The sequence below is a fragment of the Epinephelus fuscoguttatus genome, linkage group LG9 (genome assembly GCF_011397635.1).
Source record: "Epinephelus fuscoguttatus linkage group LG9, E.fuscoguttatus.final_Chr_v1".
NCBI classification, from domain to species: Eukaryota; Metazoa; Chordata; class Actinopteri; order Perciformes; family Serranidae; genus Epinephelus; species Epinephelus fuscoguttatus.
Window position 1 is genome coordinate 33,274,858 of NC_064760.1, and position 22,401 is coordinate 33,297,258.

A 22,401-nucleotide genomic window follows, 5' to 3' on the forward strand; every position below is an offset into this window, starting at 1 on the left:
TTGCTATGTGATTGTTACAAATGAACAGTGTTGTTCAGTGTCTTTATATTTTCACATCTATGCACTCTGGCATCTTATGTTGAGCTGTAATAAATCTAACTACCCAGCAGCTAGCATTACTTAATTTAGTTAACGTTAGTCAATAAGGTGAACGCAACCTAAGCTGAATCTACATGCAGGCAGCAATATTAAGATTGATTCATGGTAAAGTTAGGTTGCTCAGCACTTTTGATGAGTGTCACTCAACAGAAATTTCAATTTATGATTCAGTGAAAAAAAAGATTTATACAGTGGCAGAGACATTTTGAATGAATATCTAAGATACTTTGCAAAAAAAATACAAGCCCATTAATAAAAAAAAACACAAATGCAAAAGCTACAACACAAACTTTTACATTTGTATTTTCTGTTAATGGTTTTGTCTGTTTGTTTGTTTTCTCTTCGAGTTTGCATTTACATTTGAAACGTCTTAGCCACCATAGCTGTGGCCAGCACTGCAGCAATTTTCTCCCATTTGTAATTCACCCTTTATTCTACTTCAGCTTCAACATATAAGCATTTTATTTAATTCTATTTTCAGTTTAGTTCAGACATACAAAGTTGTCTAAATAGGTCTGAACTAACTTGGGATCCCTCTGTGGAAAGCAGTGGAGGTGACTCTGATCTGGCTGCTTGCTGTGGTGCTCATAGTCCCCGAGGCGCTGGCGTTTGACATGCTTGAGATGCCGTACAGAGGCAACAAGCTGCGCGTGTGTCTGCTGCATCCAGAACAGACCACCAGCTTTATGAAGGTAGCCACTTAATTTTAACAGCATCATAAACTCAAGCACCTGGATAAATTCATCTTGCAGAAATAAGGATTACATGTTATGTTGTTGTTTTCAAACATGCATATGGTCAGAGTATCTTGCACATTGATTTAAAGCTTTCTTTCTATTAAGGCTTAGTTAGAAAGATATTATGGATTTTTTTTAAACCTGTACCTACAGCCCCTGAACAGCAATGATTGAGTTAGTGCATTTCTTTAATCAGGATTTCTTTTCTATTTTTCAAACTCTGCCAACAAGTAGATATTCCAAAAAATGTGTTGTAATACCGTCCATATACACTGCATGCAAAATATTTGTGACTCAAAACAGTTCATGGTACTGTCAAAAAGCTGCAAAGCAAGACACAAATTGCAAAGACATTTCCTGGATACTGTGGATAGTGGATACTTGTGGATACCAGTGGATACTTCAAGTTTATTTATGTCCCAGGGTCTGGAGGAATTGCATAAAGCTGCGATGTCTTTTCATGTGTCATTTTAAATCAGTTTATTGTAATTAGAGTTGAATTTCAATGGCAAAAAAACATAATTCAGCCTGAGATGATGGATTACTTTGAGGAGAATTGGTGTTTGTGTCCTTAACTACAAAATAACTACAAAAGGTCTGTGCCAAACCAAAACAAGTCTGAAACTAATTTAACTTGTATGTACCAAATTTGTTGTGGAAGTGCACTGACATCTTCTCTTTATTCTGCAGTATAAGTACTTGAACCTTACTTCACCATGAGATTGGTGTACTGTATGGATAAGAAAAAAAGCTGACTATTTCACAGTGAAGTCCTTAAATGGCCACATGGTGGCATTATCTACACAAAAAACGAATCAGTTATTCTCTGATTTATGGCTGAGTTTCTCTCCATGTAGATGTGAAATTAGTTCCTTAGTTTTTCAGACATCCTGTTAACAGATAAATAAACCTGAAACACAACTACCCTGAGATAGTAAATAAACAAAACAAACAACAACAAAAAAACACCAAACACTATCTTACTGAAAAAAATAAGCCTTTATTGTAATTGTCTGCACAGTTGGTAACAAGTGATACTACATCATGACATCATGTATACTTCTATGTACGTCATCCTGTGACCGCACTGGAAGACTGTACACTGTTAATGTAGCAGTTAAGTTCAGCAGGGGCAATGGCAGAGATTTTTTATATGGGTGGCCAGATGGGGCCACTGAAAATCTTGGGGTGGCACACCAAAACCAAAAGCTGTGACTGAATTTCAGTTATTCTGTTATGCTGTAGAAGTATAAAGGCTGGTTGAAAACTATGTCAAGAGTTACAGAATCTCATACTGATAAATTTTGGTTTCTTAATTTACAGTTAATGTCACTAATTTTCTGATGGGGTTAGGGTTAATATTGGCACAGTGAACATTTTGAGTTCTACAACAATCCTGTTTTAATGTGTCAGTGCCTATAGCCCAGTTCAGACCAAAGATTCGCAACAAGACAAAACCATTTTAGAACATTACAGACAAAAGTTGCAGCGGTGTGTGCCGGCTGATGGTGTCACCTGCAACTCCAATGCTCAAATCAACGGTGGCTGGTTTTAGAATATAAAGTATATAAAGCACGTCACCTGTTTTAACAGCCAATCGGCTTGTAGTGAAGTCCACTGGTCAAGTCAAAATGACCGCAGATGGAATGTTTGCCCTCAGTTTTTTGTCCTCACAGTGCCCCAACACACACACAGACACACACAAACACATTTCATTGACTGATTAATTGGCACTGGTTATAAATATTATTGTGTTGTATTTATCTTGAATACAGTCCATCTGATGCTCGTTTTGTTTCTGTTTTTTGCAGTTTTATCAATACAACAAATGCAGCTGTAGCTAGTATCTCCCTATCATTTCCTCATTCATATTTTAAGAAACTATAAATTATATTCAGCCACAAAACAAGCCTATAAAGCTGGAATTTAGAACGGACGTACAGAGAGTTGTTGCATAGAAATGATACTCCATCTCATCTAGTTGTATTGGTGTGAACCAACAGCTTTTTAGAACATTGCAGAACAGCACATTGCAATTAGTTGCCTGTTTCCACTTGTCCCGTTGCAAGTCTTTGGTCTGAACTGGGCTTTAGATGATTCATTGTTCCTCAGATGGGCTGGTTGTCCTTTTCCTTAAAAAGACAAATATACAGCTTTAATTTGAATGACCACGTGGATTGTAAGGAACAAAGCATTTCCTGGGAACACACCTACTCAAATAAAAAAAAAACCCCACCACAAACAGAGGCCTCCAATTATTTTGATTATTTTTGCAATTATGACCACGACACTCACCCTCCCCCAGCTGCACCACTACTGACAGTAGGATACTTACCTTATTCCTGCTGAGACAAGCTTCTGAAATTTTCCACATTCATGTAAAACGCTGCACTGCAGATATCAATCAAACCTATCACTCACCAACGTCTTACAGCCTCGGTATCTGACCTCCTGAAAAGTGTAGGATTAGTGTAAATCACTGGCAGTACAGGAAAAACAGGATGGCCCCTTAAAGCCCAGAGGGAGAAATGTAAGAACTGAGTCTTCAGTGCAGCACAAAAAGGCTCCTCAGGGTGGTTATAGAGCAATGCAGACTCCAGTCTTTTAAGAACGACACTGAATGCAACAGAATAAACCTCAAAAAATGTCAAGGCCATCTAAATTATGTGGTAAGACAGATCTTGTATTATACAGTAATACAATACTTCAATTTCTAAGTAATTGTGCTTGTTTTTTTGGTGGCAAGGTACTCCGGTTAAGACAGTACTATTTTCATTCATTCATTCATTCATCTTCTAACCGCTTCATCCTCTTGAGGGTCGCGGGGGGGCTGGAGCCTATCCCAGCTGACATCGGGCGAGAGGCAGGGTACACCCTGGACAGGTCACCAGACTATCGCAGGGCTAGTACTATTTTCCTCCATATTTATTTCTAAGTGACCAATAGGAACAACAATTATTCTAAATTGGTCTGGTACTGAGTGAGAATGCTGCAGCCAGCATTGCCCCACAGGCTGCAATGTGATAACTCAGAGCATGTTTGCACCGTCAATGCATGTCCACTAGAAGTACTTGCTTTTGCCGCTGACAGGCTTAAATTGTTATTCTAAGTGTCAGACAACATTATGCAAAGGATCCCTACAGAGATACACCTTGTTGGTAAAAGTAAGATCCTTTTTATTTGACCAGAAACAGCCACAAAATCGCTACCGATGTATACAATGTGTGCTCCACTCTTAGAAAAGTCCACTGCATATCAAATCAAGCGTTTCCTAAACTAACAGCCAGCCTCTATTTTTGGAGGTTGCATGTGTACCCTGCAGCGGCAGCCTGTGAAAAACCTTCCTGAATGTTGCTGCTGCAGCAGAGGCAAAAAGTAATATACAGCAGAGAGCAGACGAGCAAAATGAAAATCAAATGCCTGGAGCAGAAGGTGAAGAGTCACTTAAGTTACCTCATTGAATCCCTGTCTTTGTCCAGCATCACCTCAGACTCCAACCAGCTCACAAAGACAGACTGAAATAACAACTGTAATCACATTACACTAAAAATATGTGTCCAATATAAAGGCTGTTTTCATTTGGTTGCATTCTGTGTTGGCACATCTAATTTTAGTTAGCTTATATTTTAGGTACAGTTATATTTATGTTTTGTTCCTAGGAGATGCACTGAATTCAGGCGAAGGATTTATTTTTGGGTTTAATGTTTTGATACAGTTTTATTTACATGTTATTTCTAGGAGATGTAAAGATTTGTACATTAGCAGGAAGTAGCACAACATGGAAGTGAAAGCAGTGCTCTGTTTATTTAAATGTGACAGTGCAGTAAAAATATTTTGTGCCTGAAATCAATTAATAATTGTGATAAATAATCGTGATCTCAGCATTGATCAAAATAATTGTGATTATCATTTTGGCCATTGTCGTGCAGGATGAGGACCCACTAACTTTCCCAACGTTGGAGACCCGTCGACATCAATGAACTAACACTATTTCTAATGTACACGAGTGTTGTATCAAAATCTAATAATACTCTGTGCCATTAAATGGATGAGACGGATTTCCCAGATTTTACATTTAAAAAAACACTTGTATAAATCTGCTTGAAATGTAAAGAGCAACAGAAAAAATAAAATGAGCATCAAGCACTAAGAAGTCCATAATGAAAAAGCTTTGCTGCAGTCGTGCGCTGACTGCTTCATCGTTAAAAGAAATGAACATCACTCTCCAGTGTGTTACCTGTCCTTTCAATTCTGCCTCCATGCTGTCCATGTGACCTACAGGATGTGGTTCCATCACAGTGATAGAGCGGCTCCCCATCGTGTGGCCGCTGATACAGAGTACTGACGCTGCCTTTGCAGGCTGAATGTGCTTGTGACTAAGGCGCCACATGGCGAAGCTGTATAAACAGGTGCATCGAGGCAGAGCTGCTGTGTGCTTTTATGCATCCGTCGCCTCACAGAATCTTTCGCTTTAACACTGGCTGGTCTTTTCTGGGCAGATGAAAGACTCCTGGTCTTTTCCCACTGCACCCATAGCAACCTGCTTCTCCCCGCCAGTCTTGTTGTGTTCCGTGGTGCTGCTGCTTTTTGAAGGATTCTGAAGGTTACGCTGGCGCTCCACACTGTGCCACATGCCATAGCCAAAGTAGATCAGGAAGCCTGAGAAAAATGTTGGAAGAGATATGAAATACTAATGAAAAAAACAGTGTAACACCTCCTTCTAACATACAGTGAGTGGGCAACCTCTGGCAGATGGAGCACCAAAAACTAGCCAACAACAATCAGGGAGCCTTTTAAAGCCCTGATCAAGCCTAAGGAACAGCTTCCCGGAAGCTTCAGAAAAATAGAGCCAGGGTGAACATATGTGGGGTTTTTTGAGGAAGCATCACGTCGCTTAGCCTGTTCACTGACACACGGAGCAGGTTAGGACATCCGCAACTTCAAACTGAAACAGTCTGATGTTTGCTTGTTTGCTCCTTCGCATCCAGTTAGGAAGAGGTGTCAGGCGTTGCATCTCTGAGGGTTAAGTTTGACATTTTAGATCATGTTTGCTTTCTTGCCAAGAATTAGATATCACTGATACCACTTTCATATGCGTAAATATGAAGCCACAGGCAGGAGACTGTATGAAAGAAGTGGACGTAGTCACTGTGACGTCACCCATTGGTTTGTGAAACCTTGAGTTTCACATTTTGGTCGTTGTTTTTTTCTGAGCCAGAAGGGACCATATTTGGGTGAAAGGATGGAGCTGTGGAGGAGCGAGGGATGGACCTGACTTGTAGCCACGCCCTTACGTGTAGCTGGCTTTAACGTATATTTTATTCTAAATAGGACCATAATTTACTAAATGAACCTCATGCTTTATTGAAGAATATTTGAAACTCGAGATTGAGATCATAAATCAATCAAAAAGTAGCATCATTTTCCCATTGTCTACACAATCAGACATTATTATTTTGCAACCAGTGGAGTCGCCCCCTGCTGGCCAATAGAAAGACTGCAGGTTTTAGACACCTGCAGGAGACAGTTAGCTTAGCTTTGCTCGTCCGAAAGACAGAATCCATCCACTAGCCTCTAAAGCTCATTAATCAACATTCTGTATCTGGTTTGTTAAATCAGTATAAAATCCAAACTGTGAAATCACCATGTTGTGGTGTTACGAGGGATTATGTTCCGAACTACAGCAGAGGCAGAGTACTTTAGGTATTCATCTTCTCTTCTAATTCTTGACAAAAAAAAACTAATAAGCATATTTTCCAAAATGTCAAACTACTCCTGTAAATGTCCACGATGGATCATGGCTGTTTGTAACCGGATGGGATCAGCTTTGGACCAGCAGTTAAAAGACACTCACCCACAAACATCCACACAGAGAAACGTATCCAGGTGTCTCCACTGAGCTGGACCATGAGGTAAATATTGACAAATATGCTCAGAATGGGCAGAAAGGGCAGAAGGGGAACCTGTGATGACAACAAGTAAAATATTGGATCAATCTCACTCAATAACTCAGGGTTTGGTATGAAAGTGGTGAAGTTACTGAGCTGCCACGCACCATGAAGGAGACCTTCTTGCTAGTCTGAGGCTGCCTGCAGACCATGAAGACGCAGCCGCTGAAGATGAGGAGACACACGGCCAGCAACACCAGAATCCACACTTCCATACCAAGGATGGAGTAGATGTGGTACGTGGTGAGGTAGCTGACCACACACACTACCAGCACTGTGGTTTGAAAACACACACTTAATTCGGACGTCTTTTGTCACACTATTTAAAAAAGGAAAGATTATATAACCTTGGTTCACTCACCTAGCACACAGATGGACATGTTGACCACACTGGAGGAATGATCAGAGGGTGAGACAGCAGGGTGCAGGACAGCCTGCAGGGTGGAGCTGCCACCCTTCAGCATGTTGAGGTGGGACTCTGACTCTGTCAGGTCAGACTCGCCCTCCTCAGAGGACAGGTAGTCTCTCTCACTGGTGCCTGCTCGCCGCTCTAGGGTTCCATCTGGCTGGTACCTGGACCACAGAGGCATCAGACATTAAAGGTCACAAGTCTGCATTTCACCACAGCAAAATGTTCAGTGTTTTCAATGTCTCTGCATACAACCTATTTACATTAGGGATGCACCCATTGTGAAATTTTGGGTTGATACCAATGTTTATATCAATTTGGCCCATAGTGATGTTTCTGTTGTTGTTATTTATTTTGTTTTTATTTTTACTTACTCCCTTTTTGTGCCAGGGAAACAAAAAAATCTTCATTATTAAAAAATTATAATAACTGAGCTGTTTTAAAGTCATTCAGCCCTTCATTACACAATCTTTGAACAAGCACAAATACAGTCATACAAATTTATGAAACAACCTTAAATAAAACCCAAAATCCCAATTTTACAAGATTGCATTTGAACACATCACGATAGCAATATAATTTACCTTAACCCAATAATCATTTTTACTGAATAGAGATGGACGCATCATAATGTAAGCAATCACAAAGTGCATTTACATGGACATTAATAACCTGTTTATAAGGTTTATCCAGGTTATGATTATATTTGTGATATTGTGTTTTCATGACCACAGAAAAACTGGGCTATTCTTATTTCTCATTATTCTTGTTTCTTTTAGAGTGCTCCAGCATATTAGGGTATCTCATAAATGGAGTATAGTGTTTACATGCTCAGATACATAAACAAGATATTTCAAAATCTGATCATAAACAAGGTATTAATGTCCATGTAAACGCAATCATAGATGTATAATAATATGTAGATACCGAACCCCTGCCATAACTGGAACAGTTTGTAGCAGTGGTGTTTCTCCTGCAAGCTGTGCCCACCATATTCTGTTTAGCTCATAGACTTAACATTGTGATGACATCACAGATTTTTAAATTGCTTTTCTCGGCTCGAGGAAAGTTTTACAAATATAAAATCTCCATGGACCAAAACTTCATAATAAAAAGTGTCATAATTGACCTTGTTTGCAGTTTAAGGTGTCCTGTCAACAGCTTATAGACGTCAATAGTGGTCTATGGGGAAAATGTCTGAAAACTGATGACCGGTGAATGTCATTTTATTAATATGACTGTAGGCCAATGGCAGTTAACAAGGCCAATATTGGCTGATACCAAAATTCAGCTGATCAATCAGTACATCTCTACTTTAGTGTCATATATACAGCCACAGATCGCTTTCACTGCGAAATAAGGTGTTTAGTTTTACTTTACAAAACAACGAGGCCTGTAAATCCAGTTACAATCAGGGAACGAACACTGTGTTCATGTTTACTACTGCTGTGGTGATGAGTCACCTCAGTTCACCCAGCAGAGGTGTACAGCAGGTCCAGACTTCAGCGAAACTTCAGTAAACACCTTCATTCACTCAAGCAACCACTTCACACTCATACAATGGGAGCATTCACAGCTCTTACATCACCAATGTGATGCAATAACAGGAGGCGTTTGCGAGGTGATCATACCTGTGGTGGGTTTTTAGAAATCCACAAGGTAGACTGTTTCACAATGTGGCTCAAATAAGAGTCCTTCGATATTTATAAATGTACCCACCTGAGAATCAGGACACACACAGCAACCAGCGAGTAGGCCAGCAGAGTTCCGATGGACATCATGTCGACCAGTGCTTTGAGGTCAAACAGGAAAGCCATGATGGCTATAGCAAGCAAAACAAAAATGTAGTTAGCACAAAGAACATTTACAAGACATGGGATCATTACTGATTACTGGAGACAATCATTTACACAAAATACATGCATTTACATTTACACCCACAACAATAATATTCTTGCAATTAAAATGTTGATTTTTTTTCAGATGCACACTCCAACAATAAACATAAACATGACCAGATGCAAATTAAATTTCATGCAGACATGTCTTCATGATAAAAAGACACAAAGGAGCCAAATGTTTCCCTGGGCTGACAGCTGTAATCATCTGCGTACTGAGTGTCGTTTGATGTGAGATACACTGTGGTGTTCCTTCTCTTGTAACTCAGCAGCAGACTCCGGTATGAATTTGATCTCAGCAGCACAGTACAAACACAGAGCCGTGGTATGTCCACTGCTCCTCATAACATAATATTAAAACTGAAATAACAAAGAAAGCTCCCCTGCTCTGTTCTATCAGCTGCACTATACACTGTACACCCAGTGTTCACATCTGCCTGCCATTTTTACTCACATCATTCATCCTACAGGTCTCAGCCCAACACCTGAGGGCAGTGAGCACCTTACCAGTCCCCAAAGGTCAACCATTTGCATTTCTACTTTATTTTATCATTGGAAGTAGAACATCTCAGTTTAAGTCATTTTATTTAACTTTAAGACTGACTCAACAGCAGGCCAAAAAGACATGTTTCACTATCCTTTCAGGTTGAAAGTTTCAATCCTGTTCACTGCGTGGTCAGAAGTGCACTCTGTTGGAGTGATGTTACGGTGTACTAACACACCCTGGAGTACACTTCGACATCACTGCAGCAAAGTGAGAAGTTGATTTCAATACAGCCACTAACCACTAACTGTTATCTTAATGCTCTGCAATGTGGTGACCATCTTTTCTAAATAAAAAACTTTATGAAAGAAAACCTAAATCTCAATCAAACCTACAGAATTAAAGATTTAATTTGATATATGGGGAAATGGCGTATATTCTGTCTTGCCAGGGATTAGATGAGAAGATTGATACCACTCTCATGTATGTGTGCTAAATATGAATACAGCCCAGCATCTTACAAGTCACAATGAAACCCCGGGAAGTCACTGTTCCAAACCAGGAAATCCAGCAACCTCCTGTAAAACCACAACTTGTCCTTTTTTGTTTTGTTTTTTTCCACGTCAGTTTTTATACTAATTCAACAAACCAGATATAACGTGTTAATAGATCAGCTTCACAGATGCTGGTAGGCTGGTACCTTTGGACTCAGGCTGGCATGATATCAAATTTTCACTACACGATAATTGTGGCCAAAGAAACCACGATAACGACATAACCGTGATATGAAAAATTTTTTTTAAACAATAGTAAAAATAATAGTAATGCTATCAAATTTATCTTTCACTTATTGTGCGTTTTCTCGCTTTTTTGGCAAATAAATTACACAAAGGCGAGGGAGACCAAGCGAGAACGGAAAGAAATAGTTTTTTTTTATAATATTGGTACATCGCGACACCCTTACTAACGAGCTGTTTCCCCTTGTTTCCGGTCTTTGAGCCAAACTAAGGTAAGCGTCTCTGTACTCTAGTTTCATGTGTTGTTTAATCTGTACAAAAAAGGTGTAACTAGAAAGTCAAGTGCACTGTCAGGTGTGTCTCCAGGCATGTGGGTGGGGAACAGGGAGTGTGCAGCAGTCTGTGTGTTCAGTGTGTATACATGACAGTAATGGAATGAAGAGGAGACAATATGCAGGTTACATTATCAAAGTGTAAGCAGAGTAGACAGGCTATATGGAGACAAACCTTAAACAAGATGTCCAATAAAACCCCTACGTATACTTCCCAAACAAAGAAGAGTTGAATCTCACTGAATTGTCTCCTCCAGCAGCGAAGACAGCAAAACTGGGATTTATTCATCTCCTATCATACGTAGCTTTAGTGAATTATATATTGCTGTCCGATGAAAAACACGTATCTCCACTTTTGATGATTTTGACTTTCTACAGTGCATGGAGTGTCCATAATATTCCCTAGCAATCGTTAGCGTTGGGTATCCAAATGACCAATGGAAAGACATTTTATTACATCATCTATTCAGCACGTATCTCCATTGGGTGTCAGAAGTGTCCATCAAAGTGCGTAGAAAGTCAAAATCGTCAAAAGTGGAGATAAGTGTTTTTTATTGGACAGCGACAATATGGGGTATGAAATTAATCTGCAGATGCTCAGCTTCAAAACAAAACCAAAGTTTTCTCTGGATGTCAGTTTTTGAGTAACAACAAAGGCCAAAATGTGGCCTGCAACAGACTAGGCAAGGCTTGTTTGTAGCTGAGACGATTGTCGGAAATGCCTTTTGCTATGTGATTTTGTTGATTACCTGCAGCTCCTACTGGCCGGTTAAGAGGAGGGAGGAATCATCAGTCGATTAAATGATTAAACAGAGCAGTCAGTACAAAAATTGTGAATCACCACAACCACGAGATGCCCTTGAGCATACAGTTATTACTGTGTGCACACAAAAAACATTAGGCTGATGGGTCCAGTAGTATGAGAGATTAGCTGAGGACAGACAGCACACACACAACCAAACACATAATCCTCTCCAGGCTCACGACTGGTGTAGATAAAAAAGAAGACACTGTGTTTTTCAGGGGGTTATGTGCCAGGAGCAGTAACTTCCTGGAGTCTTGCCGTTACTTTAAGGTTGCCAGGCTGTAGCTTCCTATTTAAATGTTAATGAACTTATCAGCCTAAATAATGTGTGCAATGTTTTTCACATGGGTTTGGAAGCACCATCACTAACTTTAACATGCAGTCACCACCACCAACGTGCACAGATCAAAACACCAAACAACGTCCACGATACAACCCCATAATAGGCGAGTCCTCATCTCTTACCCGCAGTGGTACCTGCCGCCATGGTGGCAGCTACAGGAGACTGGCGCTTACTCACTTTGGACATAAATTTGAACAGAATACCATCTCGTGCCATGGCAAAGAGAATGCGCGGCAGAGGGAACATGCATCCCAACAGACTAGGGAGAAGAGGGTTCATGGTTAAGTTGAGGGCATTCTGGGAAAAAAAACATAGCACCTGCACAACTGTGAAAAACAACATATGTATATTGAGGGAAAACCTCCTATAAAGGGAATTATTGATACAAGAGGTTTAAAAGAATGGGTCAATTTCAGGAAAAAAGAAGTAAATTAATATCTGCATCTGTCACTGTGCCTTTCACAGTTGATTAGTGGAAAAAGATTAGCGGGAGTAATCTCACTGGACGCTCTCCGACTCTCACCTGCTACTACACCGGAGGTCATAGTGGCAATAAGTGGGGTCTTCGTCTTAGGATTGATTCGGGCTAAGACTTTGAAAAGCACCCCATCCTGCGACATAGCATAGATTACACGAGGCATGGGGAAAATGGAGCCCAGCAGACTGCATGAGACAGCAGAGACATGCAAGACCAACAAAGTTAGTCCAAAGCCCGAAACACAGACACACACAAATTAACACCAACAGTCACATCATCAAAGCTTCAGAGCATGATTGAGGTCAACTGGTGTCTTTCTTTCCTGTTGTTTCCGTTGTCTTTAAACAGACATGTTTATGTTTGAAAGCAGGTTTTAGTTGTTTTTCTCAGTTTTCAGAGTTGATTTGGAGTCAAGCCTGTTTTGAGCATGTGCCTGTGAATCCTTACAGTACCCAGAAATATTAACATTTATTCCAAATATATAAAAGCACCAAAATGTGTGTCAACAACTGCCAAGGGGCGGACCCCAAAGTAACCACCTTAATACCACTGCAGGCACTGACATGTCTAATTGGAGAATATGCACATGAGTGCAGATCATAGGTGAAGTCTGTGACTGACATCCACCAGGGCTTGCTTATGGAAAACTGAGGGATAACTGATTTCGGAAGACTTCAGGGAAGAAAGACAGAATTAAATCACACCAATATATTGTTTATAGACAAACTTGCCCACCATATGTATGATACTTCAGTTATAAATAATGTTACAAACACATGCAGGTATCTGACAGCACAGAGGCTTAAGCACTGGGCCCACTATGCCCCAATAAGCAACAGGAATCAATCTAATAACAAGACAGACAGATGCAATGTCAGAAAGTTTGACCAGATCTCCTCCACCATTATCACCCATTTATAGTATGCACATCAGCCAGAAAGTCTTAAAGACACCTAAATGCAACAACTAAATACTTTTGTCTACTATGAATATTAACACTTTGTCCTCAACTTGTTTTACAAAAGCAATCCAGTGCTTACCTGGTGGAGAGGGCACACAGTGAACCTGCAGCGACCACATATTTGGCAGGGCCCCAGCCCACATATTCAAAGGCCATGGGCAGAGGGCTCTTCTCATCCAGCAGGTAGTAGGGCATCATCAGAGTGAGTGCGGCTGACACACCAAAGTACGCCAGGAAGCACACGGTCAGTGACACCACGATGCCGATAGGAATGGCTCTCTGAGGATTCTTCACCTCCTCGCCTGTCACACACAGACACACAAATATCTTTAGCTTTGTTTAAGTCACTCTTAAAGGGACAGTTCACCCCAAAATCAAAAGGAAAATATTATTCCTCTCACCTTTAATGCTGATTACCAATCTAGATTGTTGTGGTGTGAGTTGCTGAGTCTTGGAGTTATCGGCCATAGAGATGTCTGCCTTCTCTTCAGTGTAATGGAACTAGAAGGCACTCAGCTTGTGGTGCTCAAAGTGCACCACAAAAAAATAGTTTCATGTGGGAACTATTTTCTTTCTACCAAACAAAACCCACCAACTGCATCACTGTGCAGAAGGAAGCGTGTATCTACTCATGGACAAGAGGCTTGTGCTTGTGACAGCATGAGATGTTAAGATTTATGGCATCTTCTTTGGCTTAACTGTAGCATTAGCTAGCTCAGTGGTGCTAGGTGAGCCAGCAGTAGATGCACACTTCCTTCTGGATTGTGATATGGTTGGTGGGTGTAGTTTGGTAAAAGAAAGTAGTTCCTTTATGAAACTGCTTCACAACAAGGAATGTGGATTATCTTGAGTAACTGGTTCATGACTACAGGTAAGAGGAAAAATATGTGGTCTTGATTTTGGGGTGAACTGTTCTTTTTATCACATCTGATCAGTAGCTCACCTGTAGTTGCAATGCAGTCAAATCCAACAAAAGCGTAAAAGCAGGTAGCAGCTCCAGCTAAGGTCCCACTGAAGCCGAAGGGCATAAATCCTCCAACTCCATAATCACTGCTCACGTTGGCTGTCACCGACAAGTTCCTGAGACACATAAACTGTTATTTCATAACATAAAAACATGGGTGACATAAGGAGAAGTTTAACCACTGCTGCCCTGCATGTTTTATAGAGACCAATGCATCAATGCAAACAAATCAGACTATCAGCAATACTGATAGTTCTGTTAAGTCTGTTGTTTAGGGCTTTACAAACATATAACTGTAATGGTTAAATTAATGAATTACCTTCTAACTATGGTGACATTAATAAGGGATTCTTCAGTGATGTTCCAGTTTTGTGAGTCTCCTTTGACAAAGCCAGAGATGATGACGAACAAGAGTACGAGCACATTGATCGAAGTGAAGACTTTGTTGACCCAGGCTGACTCCTTCACCCCAAACGACAGCAGTCCTGTGATGGGCAGAGAGGCAACAGAGCTCAGCACAGTGATGTGATGTTTGCTGTTTAACTGAAATGCCAGCACTACTTTGATAAATATTTTATCAGTGAATGTCAAGTAGTTGCAATGTGTCTTTGTCCACATCATTAATATTATTATCAAGTTGTATCACCTAAAAACCTAATACTTTTTTTAAAAGACACTGCCACTTGATGGACTTTAAATTAAACAGCTTACAGATGAACGATGCTAGCAGCTCTGTGAGGCAGTAGCCTACTGAGGCACAGTGGTGCTTTAAGCTAAATGCTAACATTAGCATGCTACATAAAAATCTACAAGTAGGATCACCAAAATTAATAAAATTTGTCATTTAGGGTACACATTTCACAGCTTCTGAACAGTTTATGTTGACATTTACGGATTTACGTGTTTTAATGTACTCTGAAATAAAGCATAGAACAAATAAACAATTGGAGATAAAAAAAAATCTTTGTTTTAACATGTTTAATCTTTTGACTTATCAAGGTAGCAACCATTTGCAGTTATAACAGCTGAACACACTGGCAGCATTCTTTCTACAATGGAAATCAGATACTGTTTTGTTATTCCCAGCACTGTCGTAGAAGTTCCCAGTAATCTCAATATCTTGCATTTGTAGTTTAGGGGTTTGTTTTGGGTCTTTAGCTTGCTGTAGATGAAGAGAGAGACCGGAGGGTAATGCATAGTGCAGCAAAATGTTGTGGTAGCCCTTTTCATTCAGCATATATCTAGCGTAGACTTATACTTCACCTGTCCCTCTTTCTTTGCAGTACAGTCTTGGTTAGATGTGTTACAGTAGCTTCTTGCTGTCTAAGCCACACAAATTTTAAACTAATGGTTCCTGGAATAATGTGTTTCATAATAACCAATCATATTTCTCCCTAAAATTGACCTCTATACTTAAAAAAATATTTAGTACTGACCTTTACCTAACCTGCTGTGCTTTATGAAAATAAGATTTGTTCTACGAAAAGAAATGAATGTCGGAAAAATATCATAGAAAACATGAAGTCAAACTTTCTCATATAGGTCGACACTATGTTACAATACCAATTTTATGTTTAAAACAAATTAGTAAACTGTTTGTATTCTCTGAAAATAATTGCTTCTTTACGTGATTTGTAAGAAAAAACCTTATAACTCCAAGTAGAAATGGACTTCTTAGGATTAGAAGTTCCGTCCCTAAAAAACCCTTCTACAAAACTGACAGGATTTTGATATTTTACATTCAGAATAACTTGAGGGTGTGTGTCATTTTCATGTATGTAAGAGACTTGTTCCATGTATCATTTTTGCTATTTGGAATGCAAAAACTTTGAAGCTCAATACCTAAAAATCACTCAGACTGCAGTTAGAACCTGTTATGTTAACTCTACAAACTATGACGTGCATTTTAAGAATGCTAAGTGTTTCACCTTGGTACAGTCCATACAGTAAATGTCCCATTAAAATCCATTGTTTGGGGTTATGGTGCAGATCTGACTAGTCAAAGAGCGGCATTCATAAGAAGGTTGTGAATACATCACTAGAACACAATGAGACATTCTCATATCTCTCTTATAGTAGTAGTATTTACATTTTTAAAAACAAATATAAAAAGACAGACTGAAAAGTCTTTTTTGTTTTTATTGTCTTGTAAATGTCTAGGTGGAGATCCTGGCTAAAATATTTGCATGGATACAATAAGATAAATGAGGGATGAGATATGCTCTCCGGTAAAGAGTTTCTGGCTTGCTTTTAAAGTTAAAGCTTCTTCTTTGAAAGACTTTGATTATCTTGACCAATTTTAGCAATAACTTTTTTACTGCCACTCAATCTGTCAAACCTGCAGCTTTTTAGTTTAAACAGAGACTTCCTTGTTTTTAACTTGGCAGCAACCTTGAGGGCTGAAAAATGAGGCCAACACAGAAATACCAAAAACTGCAGTTCCCTGAATGGCCACTTGAGGCTGGCTCCAGAAGCCAGTCAATCCCCATAGACGCCCATGTTAAAATGCCCAACTTCACAGCAGAAATTAACCTGTTAACAACCTGGTACAAAAACAGTTTTGGTCTCTATGGCGTGTTTCACCGTTTTTGACAACTAAACAAAGAGTGACTTTTTATATAATTCACCTGTTACATTTTATTATGGCTTAAATGTTATGCATATTCAAGGGCAGGAATGCTTTGAGCGACTGCTTGGCTGCGGATTGTGTCCTCAGGTTCTCAGTCAGATCAAGATGGGCACCAAATTGACTCGAGGCTTCAAAACCGGAGTCCACAAACCAATGGGTGACAGCTACATCCACTATTTTAAAGTCTATGCTTTCAACCACTGTTACGCTGTGCTTGAAGTTGTTGTCCTGTTAGTTGCCTGTCAGCGCAAGCTGTCTCTCTTCCTTTATTATTTGCCTTTTTCTTGCCAATATGACAACAATGTACCTCCTGCAGTGCAATATTGTCCAAACAATGTTTTGTAGGGTGTAGCAACACAGTCTGTTCCAACATTGCTTTTAGTCAGAGAGAGGATTTGTGGGTAATCAACAAACATTGGGGGCGCCTGTAGAAATAGTTGACACCAGCTGTTAAGGCTTCATTTACTTCCACTGCTGCAGAGCATCTGTAAGTTTTTAGGCCATTACTTGTTACCTGAAAATTATAACTATAAAATTTATATTGTTTTTCAGCTTCTTGTATCCTAAACTTTTGTTTTTTAAGTTGTGGTAGTTTAGCACTTATCTTTGTATGATTTCACATTATTCACTGGACTTAAACTGCTTGAATTTCAGTCAAACTTGTTCAAAAATATTTGACTGGTAGTGTACATTCATGAAAGAACTGACAAAAATCTTCAAAAAAATGTACAGAAAATTATTTGGGGTGCCTCAGACTATATCAAAAGAGTGATAGCTACAAACCTCTATTTTTCTTTTAGTTTCACAGAAACAGGATCTGATTTCTTTGTGGTTTTGATGGGTGTAGTAGCACAAGTTTGAAAGCAGTGGTCCTTCAAAACAGTCAAACACAAGTGGCTGGTTTCTGGGTCACACTGACCGAACGTGACCATTGCATCGGCAGGCGAATGGATACAACGCATGATAAAGTTTTCAGTTTTAGCCTGAGGGTTATAAAGACGGGATTTAACCAAAACATGTCCACTTTGAATCAGTGGACTGTCATGAATCTGACCACGGAAAGTTAATATGGAGTCCTCTCCAAGTCATTAACAGCTACTGAGGACACTAAACCCTCAGCTGCTGCAGCGGAGCTTCTCAGTTGCCTGAGGTTGTACAACGATTGTAGCTTTACTGGGCATTCCCAGATGTGATTGAGTGTAACTGTGGGAAAGAGAAGCGGGTGCTGCTGAAGACCAGCAGGATGATCGGGGAGTTTTCAAAACGGAAGAGGGTGAACATGGTCTCCCAGTGGACTCACATTGCCCTGCCCTATTAAGCACTTATCACACAGTGTCCTGCCATCTCTTTATTGGATTAATCCAGCTGGGGCTCATGAACGTTGTTTGGTTTTTTTTTAAACAAGATGTACCAAACCTAGTTTCCATGCTTTGTCTGCAGCCCCTGCACCATCATATTGACTTAAATTCTATGATTTTCAGCCTTTATTTGCTGCCTTACCAGAAAGCAGCAGTATCAGGCAGACGGCAAAGAAGTCAGGGTACTGAGCCAAACCAGGAGAGTTCATGCTGAAGTAGGTCTTACAGAACATCTCTATGTGCCCTCCTATCATTTCGTCAAATGTGCCGCTCCAAGCCCGGGCCACTGAGGAGGTACCTGCGAGAAAGCAAAAAACAAAAACAATGGAGAATCAGCATCTCCTTTAAAGGTTTAGAGTTCAGTATTTAGTGACATCTAATGGTGGGGTTGCAGATTGCAACCGACTGAAACTTCTCCCGTTTGCTTTATGTGTAGGAGAACTATGGTGACCGATGTGAAAATATGAGTGGCCCTGTGTTTGGTTCATCCGTTCTGTACTACTGTAGAAACAGCATGGTTGATACCATGGAGGAGGACCCAGACCATATGTGGATATAAACGGCTCATTCTAAGGTGTCAATGATTCTTAGTTTCAGGTGATTATACACAAGGGAAAACACATTTAATATTTCTGGCATTAGATCCTCCTAAATTGTACACACTGGACTTTTAAATAACATGATTCAAAGAATGTCACTAACTCACCAATCACATAGGAGAGAATGAGGTTCCATCCAGTAATGAAGGCCCAGATCTCTCCCACAGTCACATAGCTGTAAAGGTAAGCAGAGCCAGTCTTGGGGACGCGTGCGCCAAACTCAGCGTAACACAGGCCGGCCATGACAGAGGCGAGGGCAGCAATTAAGAAGGAGATGACTATGCTGGGGCCTGAGTCGCCCTTGGCCACCTCGCCGGCCAGGACGTAGACGCCAGCGCCCAGAGTGCTGCCAACTCCCAGGGCAATGAGATCAACGGTCCCCAGGCAGCGGCACAGCTTTGAGTCCTCCAGGTTGCTCAGGTCGACCACTTTCCTGCGAACCAGGGAGCGGCCGAACGACAGAACCTGCTCCAGCATGTTGACACCTGCTGACAGGGGGGACGGAGAAGAAAACTGTGGAAATACCTGTGCAGCGTAGGTCTGGCTTAAAGGCAAACTTCTAACTAGGACATAAACATCAAAACCTATTTGAACTAAGTCATCAGATCTGTGAGCAAAGTTTGAACTCCACGTGCTTTACGTTTTGAGCAGCTCTTAAGGCTTGTTCTCTTGGACAAAAATGCTGTAAATATGGATGAAACAAAGGTGGGATTAGGACTGTTGAAAACTCTACAAACTATGACGTGCATTGTAGGAATGCTGCTGAGTGCTTCAGCGTGGTGAAGTTCATACAGTAAGTGTCCCATTAAAATCCATTGTTTGGGTTTATGGTGCAGATCTAAGTACTCAAAGAGCGGCATTCATAAGAAGACCGTGAATGCACCATTAGAACACAATAAAGACATTCCAGTATCTCTCTTTAGTAATTAAATTAAAAAGGACATAAAGGACAACCTGCAGGGTCTTCTTTGTTTTCATTGTCTCCTTTCTAAAAATGTCTTTTTCCATTAGTAAGACTGGTGGAGACCCTGGCTAAAATATTTGCATGAATACAATAACATAAATGAGGGAGAAATGTGCTCTCACATGAATAGTTTCTGGCTTGCTTTTGAAGTTAAGCTTTCTTCTTTGAACCAAAGCCTTGACTATCTTGACCGTATATTAACACTGACGACCGTCCAAATATGCATTCATCTCAATTTAAGTGTGGTGGAAATGAGTTTTGGATGTGACAGCTGATTAACATTACAATGGGGGCTGTATTACAGCATCTCCAAGAATACAGTAGATGTAAAAGTGAAGATCACAAAGAACAAAATCAGATTTAAAAGAGTGAAAATTCAGTTTTGGAAACTGACAATGCAAATTACTGTACATCAGCCTGTCAGGTAAAATGTTACCTGCATTATTATTTCATAAATGTCATGTGTTTTTACATTGTGCAGTGACAGCAACATGTAGGTCAAAACTGAACATGTTGAATTTCTCTGCAAAGACCAGTGCCTCACAAGCAACTCACACATACTGCAAAGGATTGACAAATACTGATTACTGAATACAAATACTGAGTTTTATCAGAGACATGCACCTACCTGTTAGAACGAGACTGTGCAGATGTAACAGGTGTAGGGTCCAACACCGAGAAAAAAAGTCTTTCAGAAGTGTCAGTACGTTTCTTACAGCTCACACAGCAGATCAGCTGCACATGAAAACGCAGGTAAAAGTCAAATTAGATCCAGTGCACCCATGAACTGCTGCCTTGAAACTCTGCTTAGCACTGTGCTCAACACTAATTCATATGCTGGTATGTACACTGAGCAGAGCAGCACTGTTACGCCTCCCCTCTGTCCACACTGTTTCTTCATAGGATCTGCCCTCATCTTGCCCCTACGCTCCATCCTCCAGTCCCACCGCTGCCAGGGGAGTGACGTCCCCTGAGCAGGGAGGCAAGAGGGGAGGAGGGGGCCCCGGGGAATTAGGGTGGTGGTAGGAGGGAGGTTATTCACCTCCATGCTTGACTTTTGAGGGAGAAAAACTCTGTGAGGACAACATTGCACCATAAGCTCTCCCCACGGGATCACACACAGCAGGACAGAGGAACGAATCTTGATGGAAGAATCTATCATTTCTAATGCACATAGATCCCAGCTGCCCAGATGCTTACTGTCAGTTGATAAATGGTTAGGTAACTGGCGCTGACAAACATTGAGGCAGACACTTATGTTTACCCAGTGCAGCCCACAGGAGTGCTGCTAAAAGCATGGGTGCTGATTGGTCAATGAAGGGTGGACGAGCTACAGTACTGGGGGGGTTAAGTCCTCCTAATGGAAGACAGGTATTGCTCAATGTTCCCTGAGCTATTGGACTCGTGGACATTACAAAATCAATAACACAGCTCACACGACCAAAAGCCTGGCATTTCCGCGGTAACTTCAGTTACAAGTTTGAGCTTTTGGAGGGAGAAGTAAGTCAAATTTTTCCAACAAACACTGCCTGAGAATTAAAGCTAAGGTTGAGTTTGAAGTGGAGAGAATATCTGCCAAGACCAGCTCAAACCAGCTTCAGACCTCAGTGGGAAGGTGGCAGCTGGCTGCTGAAAACACTGTCCAATCGACAGGCCAGAGACTCGACGGCATGACAACAGCCAGCTCTCTCTCAGTTTGTCCATCCAGCCAAGCAGCCAAATATCATGGCCCACCGCCCACCAAACCTTGGCTGCAGGGTTGATTATCTGACCTGCATGCTGATGGGAAGCCAATGTTTTCCCTCAGTAGTGGGCACGCTGGAGTCACTACAGTTAATACTGGCCGTCTTTTGTAAACACATGACATTTATCTACATGATGAACCTAAAAACATTCACAAGACTTTAAATACAGCCAAAAATCTGTACTGACAGGAAAATGCTGCTTCTGTGAAATGACTGGGGAGCATAAAACTGAGAAAAAATTGATTAATAATTAGAAATCACAAGTTTCACTTGCTGATATTACTAAGTCTGCTACAATATGATTTTAATTTGATTAAATTAAGAGGCCTGCCATCAATATCAGAAGATAAATATCCTTGTCACTTTTTGGTTTTGGCTGCTTGCCATTGTTACCTTGGTGCCAGTTTCACTAATATATCTTGAAATATTAATTAACAAACATAATTACACTATATCTAAAAGCCCATTATATAAATATATTTTTATATATTATACAATTTGCACAAAACTTTTGAGAAAATTCAGGATTACACGTGATTTGCATAGTTGGGATAATGCCATAATGTCCTCCTGGACCATAAAAATACTTGCTTTTGGAATGAGCATGGAGTTGTTTCACATGTGGGTGGTCACTGTAACCATGGAAAGGATGGAAAGGAGGCACTGGCTCATCGTATCTCATTGTTGACATGCGCTAATTCTGTGAAGCCAATTGAATGCATTTGCTCTCTGATGGCTGAGCGACCCAGCTTCAAAAACGTGGATATGGTCAACAGATTGAGTGGTGTTTGCCTTGCAGACACTGGGACTGTTCGCTCCAGTTAACACTGGTGTCACCAGGAAATGTTAGAGTGAACAATTACTGATAAGGCAGACAACAGCTCTGAGAAGAATCAAGACGGCAAGACTGA

The 22,401-nt window shown here is 40.5% G+C and overlaps 1 protein-coding gene across 3 annotated transcripts; it reads right to left on the reverse strand.

The window, feature by feature from the left end:
• Positions 1–1,845: 1,845 nt before the first annotated feature.
• slc7a2 (solute carrier family 7 member 2) lies at positions 1,846–20,654 on the reverse strand. 3 transcript variants are annotated; one of them, XM_049586228.1, is made up of 12 exons: positions 20,374–20,654; positions 18,889–19,269; positions 18,325–18,480; positions 14,515–14,680; positions 14,175–14,311; positions 13,311–13,533; positions 12,316–12,455; positions 8,913–9,015; positions 7,146–7,357; positions 6,892–7,058; positions 6,691–6,799; positions 1,846–5,495 (listed from the first exon to the last, which is right to left on the reverse strand). In XM_049586228.1, exons 2-12 carry the CDS (start codon positions 19,256–19,258, stop codon positions 5,308–5,310), a joined length of 1,971 nt encoding a protein of 656 aa, XP_049442185.1. In that variant the 5' UTR covers positions 19,259–19,269; positions 20,374–20,654; the 3' UTR covers positions 1,846–5,307. The 3 variants fall into 3 exon arrangements, with proteins under 3 accessions (XP_049442185.1, XP_049442184.1, XP_049442186.1); XM_049586227.1 differs by having other exon boundaries at positions 18,889–19,266; positions 20,374–20,653; XM_049586229.1 differs by lacking the exon at positions 12,316–12,455 and adding an exon at positions 11,915–12,051 and having other exon boundaries at positions 1,847–5,495; positions 18,889–19,266; positions 20,374–20,652.
• Between the last annotated feature and the right edge of the window lie 1,747 nt (positions 20,655–22,401).